This window comes from Pteropus alecto, unplaced genomic scaffold (genome assembly GCF_000325575.1).
Source record: "Pteropus alecto unplaced genomic scaffold, ASM32557v1 scaffold20, whole genome shotgun sequence".
Classification (NCBI taxonomy): Eukaryota; Metazoa; Chordata; class Mammalia; order Chiroptera; family Pteropodidae; genus Pteropus; species Pteropus alecto.
In genome coordinates, this window is record NW_006436298.1 from 13,183,765 (window position 1) to 13,197,383 (window position 13,619).

Genomic DNA, 13,619 nt, shown 5'->3' on the forward strand with positions numbered 1-13,619 from the left:
AAGAAGACACAAACTTATTATTGATTTGCCTATTAAGTGAGTAAAGGGAAACAGGTGTGGTTAATATATTTCTTAAAGAGTAAAAAAAAGACCTTTGGCTAAAGTCCCCTCCCCTCTCAGACTCTAAGCCCTGCCTGGCTTAACACCATTTCTGTTTAACAGTAGGCTGATGACCCTTATCAATAGCCAGAGGATCTGAGTCACCAGTGTCGAGCAATTATCAGGATTTGAGGAAGAGGGCCTTTTTTCCAAAGAAAGAAGGGAAGAAAACTTTAGGTTCACTAAAAAGATTAACTCTGCAAGAGATGTCCTATTTCATTTTCTGCTAAAAGATTAAGAATTTTACAAGTGATGTCCCATCTCAGGGAAATATGATGTCTCCTGCTTTAAATCCATTAAATTTTTTTTTTCCCTGATCGTCTCCAAACAGTATGAGAAAGTAGAAAACTAGTTGCCTAAAGCCAAAGAGGCTTGCTTCGTTTTATTAAATCTACTGTGAGGATGAAGAATTGGTTGGCAACTTTTTAAAATTAAAAACCTATTTAAAAAGTTATAGCTTGAGAATTCTGTAGCATCTCGTGAGTAGGCCATTATAATTATTCAGAAACTGCTGGTTGCTTTTATGGATTATCTAGGTCCTTGCTTCTCTCCCTACTCAATCCCCATTGTGATGGTTTATCTTGTCTGTCACTTGCTTTCTTTCTTCACTCTCTCCTTTCCTTCTTTCTCAATATTTATTAACCTGCCATTTCATGTCAGGAACTGTGCTAAGCATTGGGAATGAAAACAAAAAGGAAGATGGACTTGTAGCTCCCTCAAATTAGTACACCATTTTGGGGGCAGTGTTCTGAGAAATGAACCTTTTGGGAGTGAGTGAAATGGTGGAGTGGGACTGGGAGGGTTAGGGGAGGTGTCTTGGAAAGGTGAAGCTTGGATGAGCCTTAAATAAAATAGAGTTCCTTCAACAAACAAGGGCAGCGAGAACATTCTAGAGATAGAGAATACCATGTGAAAAGGCACATAGGTGAGAAAGAATCCAAGGAAAGATGGGCTTGTGTGACTGGAGCCTGGGAACTTGTGGAGAAGAGGCAGAGGCTAGAGAGGGAAGTAGAAGCCAGATCCTGAAGGGGCTTCCATTAGTATAATTTCTCCATCATTATGTGGATAGTGAATCAGGCCGCTGAAGCTCTGTTATTCTGTGTTGTTACTTGTTAAGTTTAGCAGGATAGCTATGTATATAACTCTGGATAAAGTAGGCACCATCTTCCCACATCACCCGTCCATTTTCTAGTTGGCTGTCACTCTTGAGGATTTTTAACTCTTTGAGAATCATTAGAACCTTTAGGTCCCTTTAGTAGATAGTTTCTATCATTTGGTATGCTGGACTTCTTGCCTGGTGACACTCTGATTGTGTCTCAGGGTCAGGTGCTCCAGGGTCACCAGACGTCATTGATGCAAATGTGAGAAGACTACTCAGATAGGTTGGATCAATTCAGCAAAAAGCCTGCTATTAGAAGAAAGACAATATATAAAAATCAAAGCCTTACTAAGGAGAAATAATTCAAATTCATAGTCCACTAAAGCAAATACACTTTGAACTCACTAACTTACCAAGAAATTCTTCCTGTTGTATGAGAAAATAAATTGCTTTTCTATTGCTCTCACTCACAATCCTCCTAATTGTTTATCATACAGAATTATCTATAGTCAACTTGGATGAAGCAGCAGAAAAATTTAGATTGATTTATTAGTGAGATGGTATAATAAATCTCTACCAAACATACTAAACTTATGAGGACATTGGAGCTCACTGTTTGAAGTTCTTTTCCCAAATGTCATATACTTAAATGTCATATCTTAATTCTTTTCCTCAGGTTCAATTAGCAGAATTTCTAGAAAATTTACAAGAAAAGTCCTTGAGGATTGAAGCTTTTGTTAGTGAGATAGAATCTTTTTTTAATACCATTGAGGTAAGTTACCATGTCCCTTTTACTTTGGTTTGTTCACGGGCCTCACAAGTAAATGATTCTGAGCTAAAAGGATGTGAATAGGGGTTTGTATGTGCATGTGTGGTTTGCCATTGTTGCTTTTGTTTCATTAAATATGAAGGTCCTTAAAGTCTTTCATCTTTGTGTAATCTGTGATACTACTTTCTTTCTAATGATAAATGATTTCCCTTTAAACACACATAACATATTTATTGGGCACTTACTATGGTAAGGCAAATGCTTTACATGCCTATCCAATTTTATCTTCTCAATAGCCACATGAGATAGGTGTTATTGTTATTTCCATTTTATAGATAAGAAACTGAGACTTAGAGTTAAGTATATTACCCAAGGTCATAGTAAGTTAAGAGACAAGATTTGAATTCAGGTCTGAGTTCTTGCTCCACCATTCTGCCTTTCACTGGGTTAGCTCTGCAGAAATGCTCTAAGTCACTGCCCAAAGTCCCATGCCTAGGACGAATGAGTATCTCTCATGGTGCTATTGTCTTCGATGTGATCATGCCCTCATAACTGCTGGCCCTTGCTCCCTCTGCAGTGAAGAGAGGGCAAAGCAATGCTCCATCTGTATACAGAGATGGCCCAGGCGTCCCCACTTGTCAATTAGGAATGGCAGAGGGCCCCTGCAGAAGGCTGGTGCACAGTTTTCTTATCACTAGGGCAACTCCACATCCTAATTTGCTTGTGAGACTTTTGCTTAACAACTCCAGTCATAGGTGAAATTAACACTTGGTAATTACTTTTAGTGCCTCCCCACTCAAAGTGTCCCTTTTAGACAGTAAATTATATGATCACCTTATCACTAGCCCTCTAGTGATGACAGCCAGGCATCTGGGTTTGTCCAGATGAGCATTAAAGTTTCTCCTGGGAAGCTGACCCCTCCCAGGAGAGCATTTATGAATGTAGTACCCTGTCCAATATCCTGGTTGCTACCCGCCTCTATGATTTTAGTGGAGTGGCAAAAATAGCACTAAGCCCTCTTCACTACCTGAAGGCCATGGGTCTCCGTTCACTGTGATGTCATTTTCAAGTTTTATCACGTGGGAAAGCAGGTGGGCTAGACTTCCATACAAATATCTTTGTGTGTGTGTGTTTCATTAAATAATCTTTCTTGAGGATGCTGTTACAGCGAATTTTATTACAAAGATAACTATGTCAAGGGGCGGGGGGTTGGTGGGTTGAAAATTTAGACTGTGCATAAAATCTGATTCTCTTATCAGGATGCCCGAGGTCAATTCTTTAAAAGGCTGGTGTTTCTCTATAAAAAGAAAAAGAAAAGAAAAAGAAAAAGATATGTACTTCTTATTTCATTCAGAGGTTTTTTTGTTTTATTTTGTTTTAGGAAAATTGTAGTAAAAATGAGAAAAAACTAGAAGAACAGAATGAAGAAATGATGAAGAAAGTTTTAGCACAGTATGATGAGAAAGCCCAGAGCTTTGAGGAAGTAAAGAAAAAGAAAATGGAATTCCTGCATGACCAGATGGTCCACTTTCTGCAGAGCATGGACACTGCCAAGGACACCCTGGAGACCATCGTGAGAGAAGCAGAGGAGCTTGATGAGACTGTTTTCCTAACCGTAAGCACCAATTAAAATAGGCCCAAATACCTTGCACCCACTTTGGCCCAAGTCTACCTTTAAAAATTTGTCATTCAGTATTCCCTAAGGTCATATATATCTCTATGGGGTTTCTACAGTTCTGACATTTAAAAATTATTGGAGCATGCCTGATGCCTATGGAAAAGGCCCGGCAAATCCTTAAAACCCAGATCCAGCTGAAGGATACATAAAAATCAGGCCACAGCATCATCTGTCTGTTCTGTCACAATGGATTGGTCACCTTCTAAGAGGAAAGAAAAGCAAACTGAAAACCTTATTTATGCCATGCTCTCTTTGGGGGCCAGCTTGATCTCCCACAGCCTGGCATCATCATACTGGCCCCTGGGCCTGTCGTCTTCACTGCTCCCTAATCTGAAGTGACCTCTCATTAGGAGCATTCTTGCTGAGTTTCACCAAGTGGCAGAGTGTAACATTTTGGTACACTTTCAGCATGCAAAAGAATGACATAATATGATACTTCTCTCAAGCAATATGTTGATGTTTTTATAAGGGTCTTCCTGGGGACCAGATTTCTTAATTCAAACAAGTAACTTATAGACGGAGATTCCCTTGGGAGCTCCTCAGATTGCACCACAGAGGCATCCCTTTGCTCCTCTAATTTCCTAGAACATTCAGTAAGATACTGGTTCTCCATGGAGCCAGGATTATCCAGGACTAATGGAGGTTTTTCCCTGAGGGCAGTCTCAAACCTAATTGTCAAACTGGAGGAAAGGACCATGTTGTGATGAGTGGGACCTCCCTTTCAAAGCTTCCTAGCCTTCTAGTAAAGTTTGGAGACAGAGCAGGGCAAATTGGGGCAATGTTAGGCTTTTGATTTGCCTTTGGGGATACCTCCAGCCAGGGCAAATTTAGGTGAGGTGGACATGGCATCCTCAAAGGAGAGTGAAAATCATTCAGTTGCTTTAGGTTTAATTAAGGCACAGCTTTAATATTTTAAAATTAGGCACCTCTTGTGAAGTGTAACATTAATAAAATGCTTTGTGTTCCCAAAGAACCTTACATATGTTTGATAAGAATATTTTTTTCTCTCTAGGAGAACAAATCCTAAACAAGAAAGCATTTTTTTTCTGCTTATACATCCTTTTTAGGAAATTTGGAAAACACAGAAAAGATAACTACTGATTACATTTTTGGTATATATCCCACATTGAACACATTTAAATCATTTTTGTTGTTTTCAGAGAATTCTATTCTGGAAGCCATTTGTTAATGAATAGAGAGAGGCAAAGCATAAGCAACTCATTGCTGGCTTTGCTGATTATATAGAGTTACAGCAAATCTGGAAATTAAAGCACCCTCCATCCCTGCCTAGACATCCACTCTTCCTAATTTCTTGCTGCCCCAGCTGAAGCCACAAAAGAGAAACAACCTGAGGGGAAGCTGGGAAGTAATGATTTTAGGACATGCATAACTTTGACATTCTAGGTTGGTTTTTCTTTTTGTCGTTAATTTCTCTCTCTCTTTTTCTCTCTCTCTTTTTCTCTCTCATAAGTCATTTGAGGAAATCAATGAAAGGTATATAAAACATGGCACAATGTAGTGGCGCCTGAAAATAGCATGACTGTATGCTTTATTTTTAATATTTTGATGCTTTATAGAAAATGAGCTGCCAATTAAAACAACAAATACATTTAGTGAGCCACTGGATTTTCACTTTTAGACACAGTGCTTTTCAAAGCTAAATGACAGCTTTGAAAGAAAATTGCATGTGCTTTAGTTAAATAACAATTATCGTAATGAAGGTTTTTAACTGCTTCCTTAAGATGTAGTCTGTATTTTCAACCTATTCTGGACCATCTTTCCTGTCACTGTATACAGAACATTTTGTAGATACTTAGACTTATTAGTTAAATATGAGTGTTTGAAAGAATCATTTATATCTGCCTTTTGTAATTTTATGACTTAATGTAATCTTAATGGAATGTTCTCTCATGTTCTCTTCAAAAGATAAGCATGCATTTTATCTTCTCTTTCTGATCAGCTAACCTAAATCAGTCTTCCTTTATTGATGTGTTTGTTTTTGCTGTTGTTTTTAACACTCAATCTAAGAGAAATTCTTCATTCTTTGAAAAGGCAAAACACTCAACAAGAAATTCAGAAATGTTGTCTATAAAAACGTATAACATCGGATCTCTGTTTATCCTTTGGAGCTTCTGATATTAAAATGCTTATACTGATCTGACACATTTTCTCTTTTGTTCCATAGCAACACCTGAAGTCTTTCCTACTGCTTGAGCCTAACGTTTTAATCTTTTTTACTCCCTTTAATATAAATTTCTAAAATTGTAAATATTACCTTCAGTTTACTTCAATGTCAGATTATGAACTAGCATAAAGTAAAATCAGAAGTTTGTATTTGTGATATATTAAAATATAGAAAAATGGGTCAGGATTAGAAATCTGATTTTTTTAGATAATGAAAACTACACAGATGAATCTTATTTACCTTTAAAAAAATCTGTTCAATGGAATATTGCCAATAAGTTTTAAGAAAACAATTTGTATATTAATATTGGCATTACTCAGTAATGGTTTTAGTACAGTGACTCTGTTACAAGTAGAAATACCCAGGGAGCTTTTAAAAATGCTGATGCCTGCATCTTACCTCCCGAGATTCTGGTTTAATTGGTCTAGGGAGAGGCCTGGGCATTTTTAAAGCTTCCTAGGTGATTTTAATGCACACAGCCAAGGCTGAGAACCTCTGGTTTACAACAACCTATCCCCTGGCCCAGTGGTTTCCAAAACTGTCTGTGCCTAAATTAACCGTGCAGTTTGTGAAACTGAAGCTCGTGGAACCTCAGCCTAGATCCACTGCATGCTTAGCCCATGCTCAAGGCGTCTGCACGTTCACCAGTTCACATGCAGGAGCCTGGGGCACACTAGGCAGTCTAGAAACTGATAACCAGGCCTTGCTCCCAGTTTCCTTTGTTTTTTAAAAATTATGCTTTTCTTCTACATATTATTGATACTTATTTTTATCCAAAAGTATATGAATTTGTAGTGCCATTCTTTATACAGTGGACAGTGTAGATGCATATTTGTTTATTTATATTTCATCCACTCACTAATTGCAAGGAAAATTTGGTGAATGAAAATTTGCAAGTGCTTTTACCTTAAAAAATGCTATGGCACATTTTTACTTTTCTAAACATTAGAATATTAACTTGCTAATATGAATTGACACCCATTTAATTCTAAATACCATTTCTTTAGTCTTGTGCTTGAACTGTTCATCTGCGTGTCATTGTAATTAATTTTTATTTCATTGTCCAATGGACAATGAATTAATCTTTGCTAAAGCTGCATGTAACCTAAAGGAGGTTACACTTGGGATAACCAGTAAAGAAAAAAGACAACATAATTTGGGATTTGGTGAAGAAATATGATAAAAACAAAAAACAAAAAACAAACCCTGTTAAACATGCATACATGTGATGAAACTTGCCCATTTCACTAAGAAGTCTTTCATGTTCTCAAGGCAACTTCTTCCTCAAAGTCTCAATGTTATTGGTATTCCTTTCTATGAGAAGTGCTAATTATCTGGATTTTTTTTTACCTTGTTGCTTTTTCTGCTTTTATATTATATCTCTAAAGGCAGTGTTTGTATAGTAAATGATTATTCTCAACACTGTAAATGCTTAAATTAAGGAATGCTGTCAAGCATATTTAGACTCAAAATTTGCATATTTTGAAAAACACATTTGCTTAGAAATTGCTGTTCTGTCAAGAGAATGCATTCTTTTTCTCTGTTGTGCTCGTTTATGTTAACATAATGAAAAAGACTGACACAACCATTGTTCATAAAAATATGTCCACTTGCCCTTTCATATATTGATGTTAAAATTGAACAGGTCAATGCATAAGGGAAATCTAGAACATTTTACTTATGGTATCTACAACCAGAGTTTTTATACTACAGAAAGTCCTCTAGTCAATGATGTGTATTGAGAGGGCTTAGTATATGTACTAGTTCCTACTGTTTGTTGACTCTGAGTCTATCATTTTCACCCTTTGCAACTCCAAAGCCTTAATTTAGGCTTATGTTGTCTTCCATCATCTGGAGCATTGTGGGGTCCTTCCAGCTGACCTCACTGTTTCTCTGGTCCGCCCGCTCTCATCCTTTCTCAGGTTTGTGCTGGGGCATTTTTCTAAATTTCCCTTGCATAGAAACTGCTGTGACTCTCCCTGCCTGAAAATATAAAATGGAAACTCTAGGTGGATATAAAGGGCTCTTCACAGTCAAGTCACAAACCACCTTTCTATTTCCTCTCTGTCTCCATTTCCTAATTTTCAAGGGAGCCCAGTGTCACCTCTTGCCCTTGAATGTGCCGTACTTTTTCTGAACTCTAGACCTTTATCCAGGCTATTCTAGCTCCAACCTCCTTACCTCGTTTCTGCCTAAAAATCTCCTCCTCATCCTTTAAGACTCAGCCCCATTGTCACCTCCTCTTCAAAGCCCCTATTGGAACCATCTCCCCTAAATCAAATGATAGTAAATTTTATTATTTCTAATACTAGTAAGCATAGTGGGCACTCTTTAAATGTTTTACTTATATTTTATAATCTTTTTCCCTCACATTGATAAAAAAATTTACCGGACTTGAGATCTTGATGTTCTCATCCAAATGAAACTTTGTGCTCTTTCTTATTCATTCAAAATATATTTATTAAATGCCTACTATGTGCTAGGTAACACATTACAATGCAGTAGTGAAGAAAACAAAGTCCTCTCCTGAATGTAGATTATATATTCTGGTGAAGTAGACAGGCAAAAACAAATAGTGTCAAGAAGTAAAATGCAGAAAGGTAAGGGATAGGGGAGATAGGCACCACTATGATTAGTGTGTTCAGGGCTGGCCTCTTGGAGGAGCTGACATTTGAAAAGAGTTCTAAATTAAGTGAGGAAGGACCCATAAAAGTATCTAGGAGAAGAAAGTTCCAACAGCAAGTGCAAAGGCTTAGAGGTGACTGTGCTGCCCATACCAAAAAGTCCATGATCCTGAAGCAGTGGAATTCCTCACAGATGCTTAATAGCTGGAAGATAATTTCAGTCCTCTATGAGGGAGATTCACAGAGAGCTCCTAACCAAAATTTTAAAAAGCTGCAGATAAAGGCTTTTGCAATCTCTCCTTCTCCTTTTCCCTCTTCGGAATCCACCTGTTTTTGTTTTTGTTTTTGTTGCTGCTGTTTTTAGGTCCAGATTTCACCTGCATACAAATGCTAAGAGTTAGTATTTGTTGGCATCCCCCCTTAGATAGTCTTGAGTCTATAAAAGCCATTAATTTATAAACTGTGGTTGTTTAGCCTTTTAAGAATGGATGCACTTTATCCTTCACTGCTGTATCCCTACTACCAAGAACAGTACTTGGCATATAATAGGTGAACATTTTATTTTTGAAAGACTAAATGACTAAATGACTTGGCATATAATAGGTGAACATTTTATTTTTGAAAGACTAAATGACTTGAAGCATGATAGCGAAGGTTGAAAACAGCAAGGAATGTGTGAACTAAATAAAAACAACCATTAAAATGTAGTAATTTTTAGGACCAACTTTATATGTGCAAAAATTAAGATTTGATGGAATCTATTCAGACTCGATGTAGGAATGGAATTTCTAATATTATCAGTTGCACTGAAGAATCCTAAGAATAATTAGAGTTTAGACATATATTCCTAGGCTTTGAAACAGTTTAAACCCTTTTTGGATACAGTGTCTCACAAAACCACCACCACCACCACCAACTTCATTTTGAACCATTATATTTAGTTTTCATTCTGTACGTTAATACTTTCTTGACTTATATGAAATATTTCCTCCTGATAGGTTGCTTTCTGCAATGGAGAGCACTGCTTCGTTAGAGAAAATGCCTGCTGCATTTTCACTTTTTGAACATTATGATGACAGCTCGACGAGAAGTGGCCAGACGTTGAAACAAGTGGCTGGTAGGAATTGTAATATATTACCTTGATGAAATTTGGCAGTTTTTCCTTTCTTGTTTCATAGGGTTTTTGAATGTAAGGAAATGTAACCGGAGAAAGAGAAATCTTAGTTGTAAAAATCTAAAGCTAGATTCTGAAATAAAGCATGAGACTACCATACCATTTCAGTTATAAACTCCTTTTCCATTTGGAGGCTTAAGACTGTGCTGGGATATTGAGGAGGTGGGACGTGTGGCAATGGAACCAAAAGGTCTCCTTTTATTTTCTTTTGTCAAATTGGGTTTCTGTCTCTCTTTTCTAGAGATTATTTGCTTCATACCAACAGCCATGTAGAGAAGGAAAAATAAATCAAATATTTTCATATGTGTTGAACAGATTTTTCCTTATAAGTGGTTTTCCCCTCTTCGATTGAGGCCTTTTTCCTTTTTTTTTTTTTTTTTTCAAACTAAACAGATTAGCTTAGAGAACTCACAGCTCAGCATCATGCTCTGTCTCCAGGAGCCTCCCACTCAGCTGTCAGAAGCATCTTGCCGGCTCTTCAAAATATTTTTTTAATGTGCTATTTTAACAAACAAGACAATGAAACTTATTTAGATTTCTCAAAGCTGCCATGTTTCAGTCAAGTTACCAAGTTTCACTTAACTGTAAAATGTACTCAGATGTCCTCCTTAAAAGATACTACATTCTTTCAAAACCAACTTAAAGACAGTTGCTATTTTAGAATTGACGATTAATTTTCACTTCTGTAGGAAGAATTTTAGTTTAGTAACTAGTTAAAGGCTATTGTGTCTTTAACCCATTTCCTGTTTGCCCCGAGAATACCCTCTGGTGGTGCTTGCGGCTGCAGCGTTTACCCCGAGGTAACTCGTGGATTACAGTCCTAACTTTACCCACAAAGTTTGCCATACTTCTCCCATGCTTTTCAGAGAATTACATCAAAACAGGACTAATGCAGTTGGAACAGCTTGTTTGAACTGAAAACAGTTGTTAAATGATCTGAAAGAAAGGATTGCAAAGGGGATGACTATAGCCAGGTTCTGTGGTGAATTTATGGCACTGAAATGGTGGGACACGGAGGTGACAGTTTCGTCAACATTCTGCAATGATACTTTGATTTAAATAGACAACAGAAATGGAAAGAAAACTAAGGCGCCATGTCATTGTGGATCATAACGAGAATACGGGAGCAGTGGACCTGGCTGATCAGATGCTCACTTCCTATCCAACTGAGTGCAAAAGGCACAAGTGTTGGTATAGGAAGTTCTTTTGCCACCTTCTAAACATTATAGTGCTGCACTCCTACATCCTGTCCAAGAAGGACAGTCCTGAGCACACGATCAGCCATGTAAACTTTAGACTGACGTTGGTTGAAAGAATGCTGGAAAGGCATCACAAGCCAGGGCAGCAACATCTTCGAGGTCATCGGTGCTCTGATGATGTCTCACCTCTTTGCTCGCCTGGAAGACATTTCCCCAGGAGCACACCACCAACATCAGGAAAACAGAATCCAACTGGTTCCTGCAAAGTTTGCTGCTCGCACAACCACCACCACAAGGATCTCAAGGAGACCCAGAGAGAAATACGATATTTTCTGCGGAATGTTCCACTTTGTGGTGTTTGTGGTTTGTGATGTTCCACTTTGTGGTGTTCTGTGCTTTGAAATTTACCAAATGAAAAAAAAATATTAAATACTGATCATCATATACATTTCTGTTACCTTAGGGTTAGGGTCAAGTTCTGTTTAGAAATAACTCCAAGAACAGTTTTTATTTTGTTTTCACACTGAAAACCAGTCAGATTTGCTTCAGCCTCAAAGAGCGTGTTTATGTAAAATTAAATTAATGCTGACAGCAAGTTGTACTTTTTTTTCTAAACAGGAAATGGGTTAAAAAGACCCAAACCCCCATCAACTCTATATAAAGTGAAAAATTCAGTCATTTATCCTAACAGGTTTTCTTTAGAAATGTCTCAAAACAAAAGGGTGTTTTCTTATAATGTCTTTAAGAGGCATTTAAGTAGAGCAGTGATTGCAAACTAAGACATTCTGATGAACAGAGTAGACTTTCTGCTTTTAAGGTATTCATTATATGCTGTTGTTTATTTAGAAGGATATTTGTTTGAATACCTGATGGACAATGAGAGGATATTTGATATATTTGAGAGGTCACAGAGTTAAATTGTCATTAAGTGTTAATGATTCACTGAGAAATAATAGCTGTGGTAGTCTCAGTAGTTCCAAGCCATTTTTGAGAAATTGATCCCTGAGAGAGAAATGCTGTGGGTTGTGTGTCTGATTCACAGAATTGGGGGTCAGGGTGTTGATTCGTTGCTAAATAGTTTTTGTTTATTTTGTGACCAATGACGCCTCTCAGCTATAAAGTTTCCACCTGGTACCTAAAAAGTTAATCTGATCAATCCCTAAACCAAACAGATATAATTAGGAAAGATTGTATAGTTTTCGCTAATGTTTATCCCACACTTACATGATGCCTGGCACTATGGAGACTGTTAAGCATATACTATCATCTAAGCTCACAACAACCTGAGGAGGCAGGTTTTATTATTATTGACAGGCCAGGAAATAGAGAGAACAGAAAAATGTCTCTCATATTGCCCTAGATACACCGCTATTTGGGGTATGGGTAGTGGGGGAGTTTGGCTTCAGAGTCTTTGCACCTGAACCACTGCTCTACACCAAAGAGGTGGAGTGAATTGCTGTTAAAGGAGAGATAACCATACATTAGTGACAACCAAGGCTTCAGTAACTCTGGCTCCTGGGGGCTTTAAAAATCAATTGTGGTAAAATATGCAGAACATAAAATTTACCATTTTAAAGTATACAGTTCAGTGGTATATTAAGTACATTCACATTGTTGTACAGCCGTCACTACCATCCATCTCCAGAATTCTTGTCCTCTTGCAAACCTGAAACTCTGTACCTATTAAATAATAACTCCCCATTCATACCTACCCCCTTCCCCCAACTCTTGGCAACCACCATTATACTTTCTGTCTCTATGAATTTAACTACTCTATGTACCTCGTATAAGTAGAATCATACAGTATTTGTCTTTTGTGACTGGCTTATTTCACTTAGCATAATATCGTCAGTGTTTATCCATATTGTAGCGTGTGTCAGAATTTTTTTTGCCTTTTTAAGGCTGAATAGTATTCCATTCTAAGTCTATACTGCATTTTGTTTATCTATTCACCCATCGATGTACACTTGGGTTCCTTCCACCTTTTGGCTACTGCAAATAGTGCTGCTCTCCTGGGGACTTTTTTGAAAGCCAAATAGAGTGAGAACCTGTATCTGGCCACAGGTTCTGAAATTCTGAGTGTGACGGCAATTATGAGCACACTTCATCAGGCAGAGGGAATCCATGGAAGTGATTCCTCTGCCTAATTTCTTAGCCTCTGGTGAAGAAGCCTTAAAATCCCATTTTGTCATTTTTGGCATTACTCCTATTTATGTTTATCACTACAGAAGTGTAAACAGAGTTGCTAACATATAAAATCTAGGTCTCTAATGTTCATCATCACAGGAATTGTAAATCCAGCCATTGTTATTAGATTACATCTATGAAATATTCCCATTTTAATTTTAGAATACTTTAAAAAGTAAGAGTGCTTCCTGTTTTTGAAAAAAGATGTTCTAACTTTAACGTTTTGGGGGGAAAGAGCACATTAAGTACAAAATTATTTCTAGCCTACATGCTTTGCTTAATTCTCTGCAACTACTTCTCCCTTAATATTTGGTGATGGGAGGAAGGGTCAATTAGCAGTTTTTAAGTTAATTAAGCTACCTGAAAGATATTTTTGAAAAGTCGTTAACATTTTTAAAAAGTAGATATTGCTTAATGTATAATTCATAGAAAGAAAAGGGGAGCATTTTCATTGTTCATGCCTCAAGGAGTTCTCCAGTGCCGTTTCGAAGATGATTGACAATAGTTGAAGCATTCTGCTGGCTCTTTGGTAAACCTGGGCAACATGAAAATTTACTGCACTTCATTTATCTGGATGGACTCCTTTAGGATGTTACACTGATTTC

The 13,619-nt window shown here is 37.4% G+C and overlaps 1 protein-coding gene across 1 annotated transcript in view; it reads left to right on the plus strand.

Moving 5' to 3' along the window:
* Positions 1-13,619, plus strand: part of CMYA5 (cardiomyopathy associated 5) — an 87,939-nt gene that overhangs the window by 44,226 nt on the left and 30,094 nt on the right. Inside the window, exons 3-6 of the mRNA XM_006913179.3 lie at positions 1,875-1,970; positions 3,349-3,582; positions 5,117-5,139; positions 9,453-9,571. Of these exons, the coding sequence (XP_006913241.1) occupies positions 1,875-1,970; positions 3,349-3,582; positions 5,117-5,139; positions 9,453-9,571 (472 nt within the window). The remainder of the gene's footprint in view (positions 1-1,874; positions 1,971-3,348; positions 3,583-5,116; positions 5,140-9,452; positions 9,572-13,619) is intronic.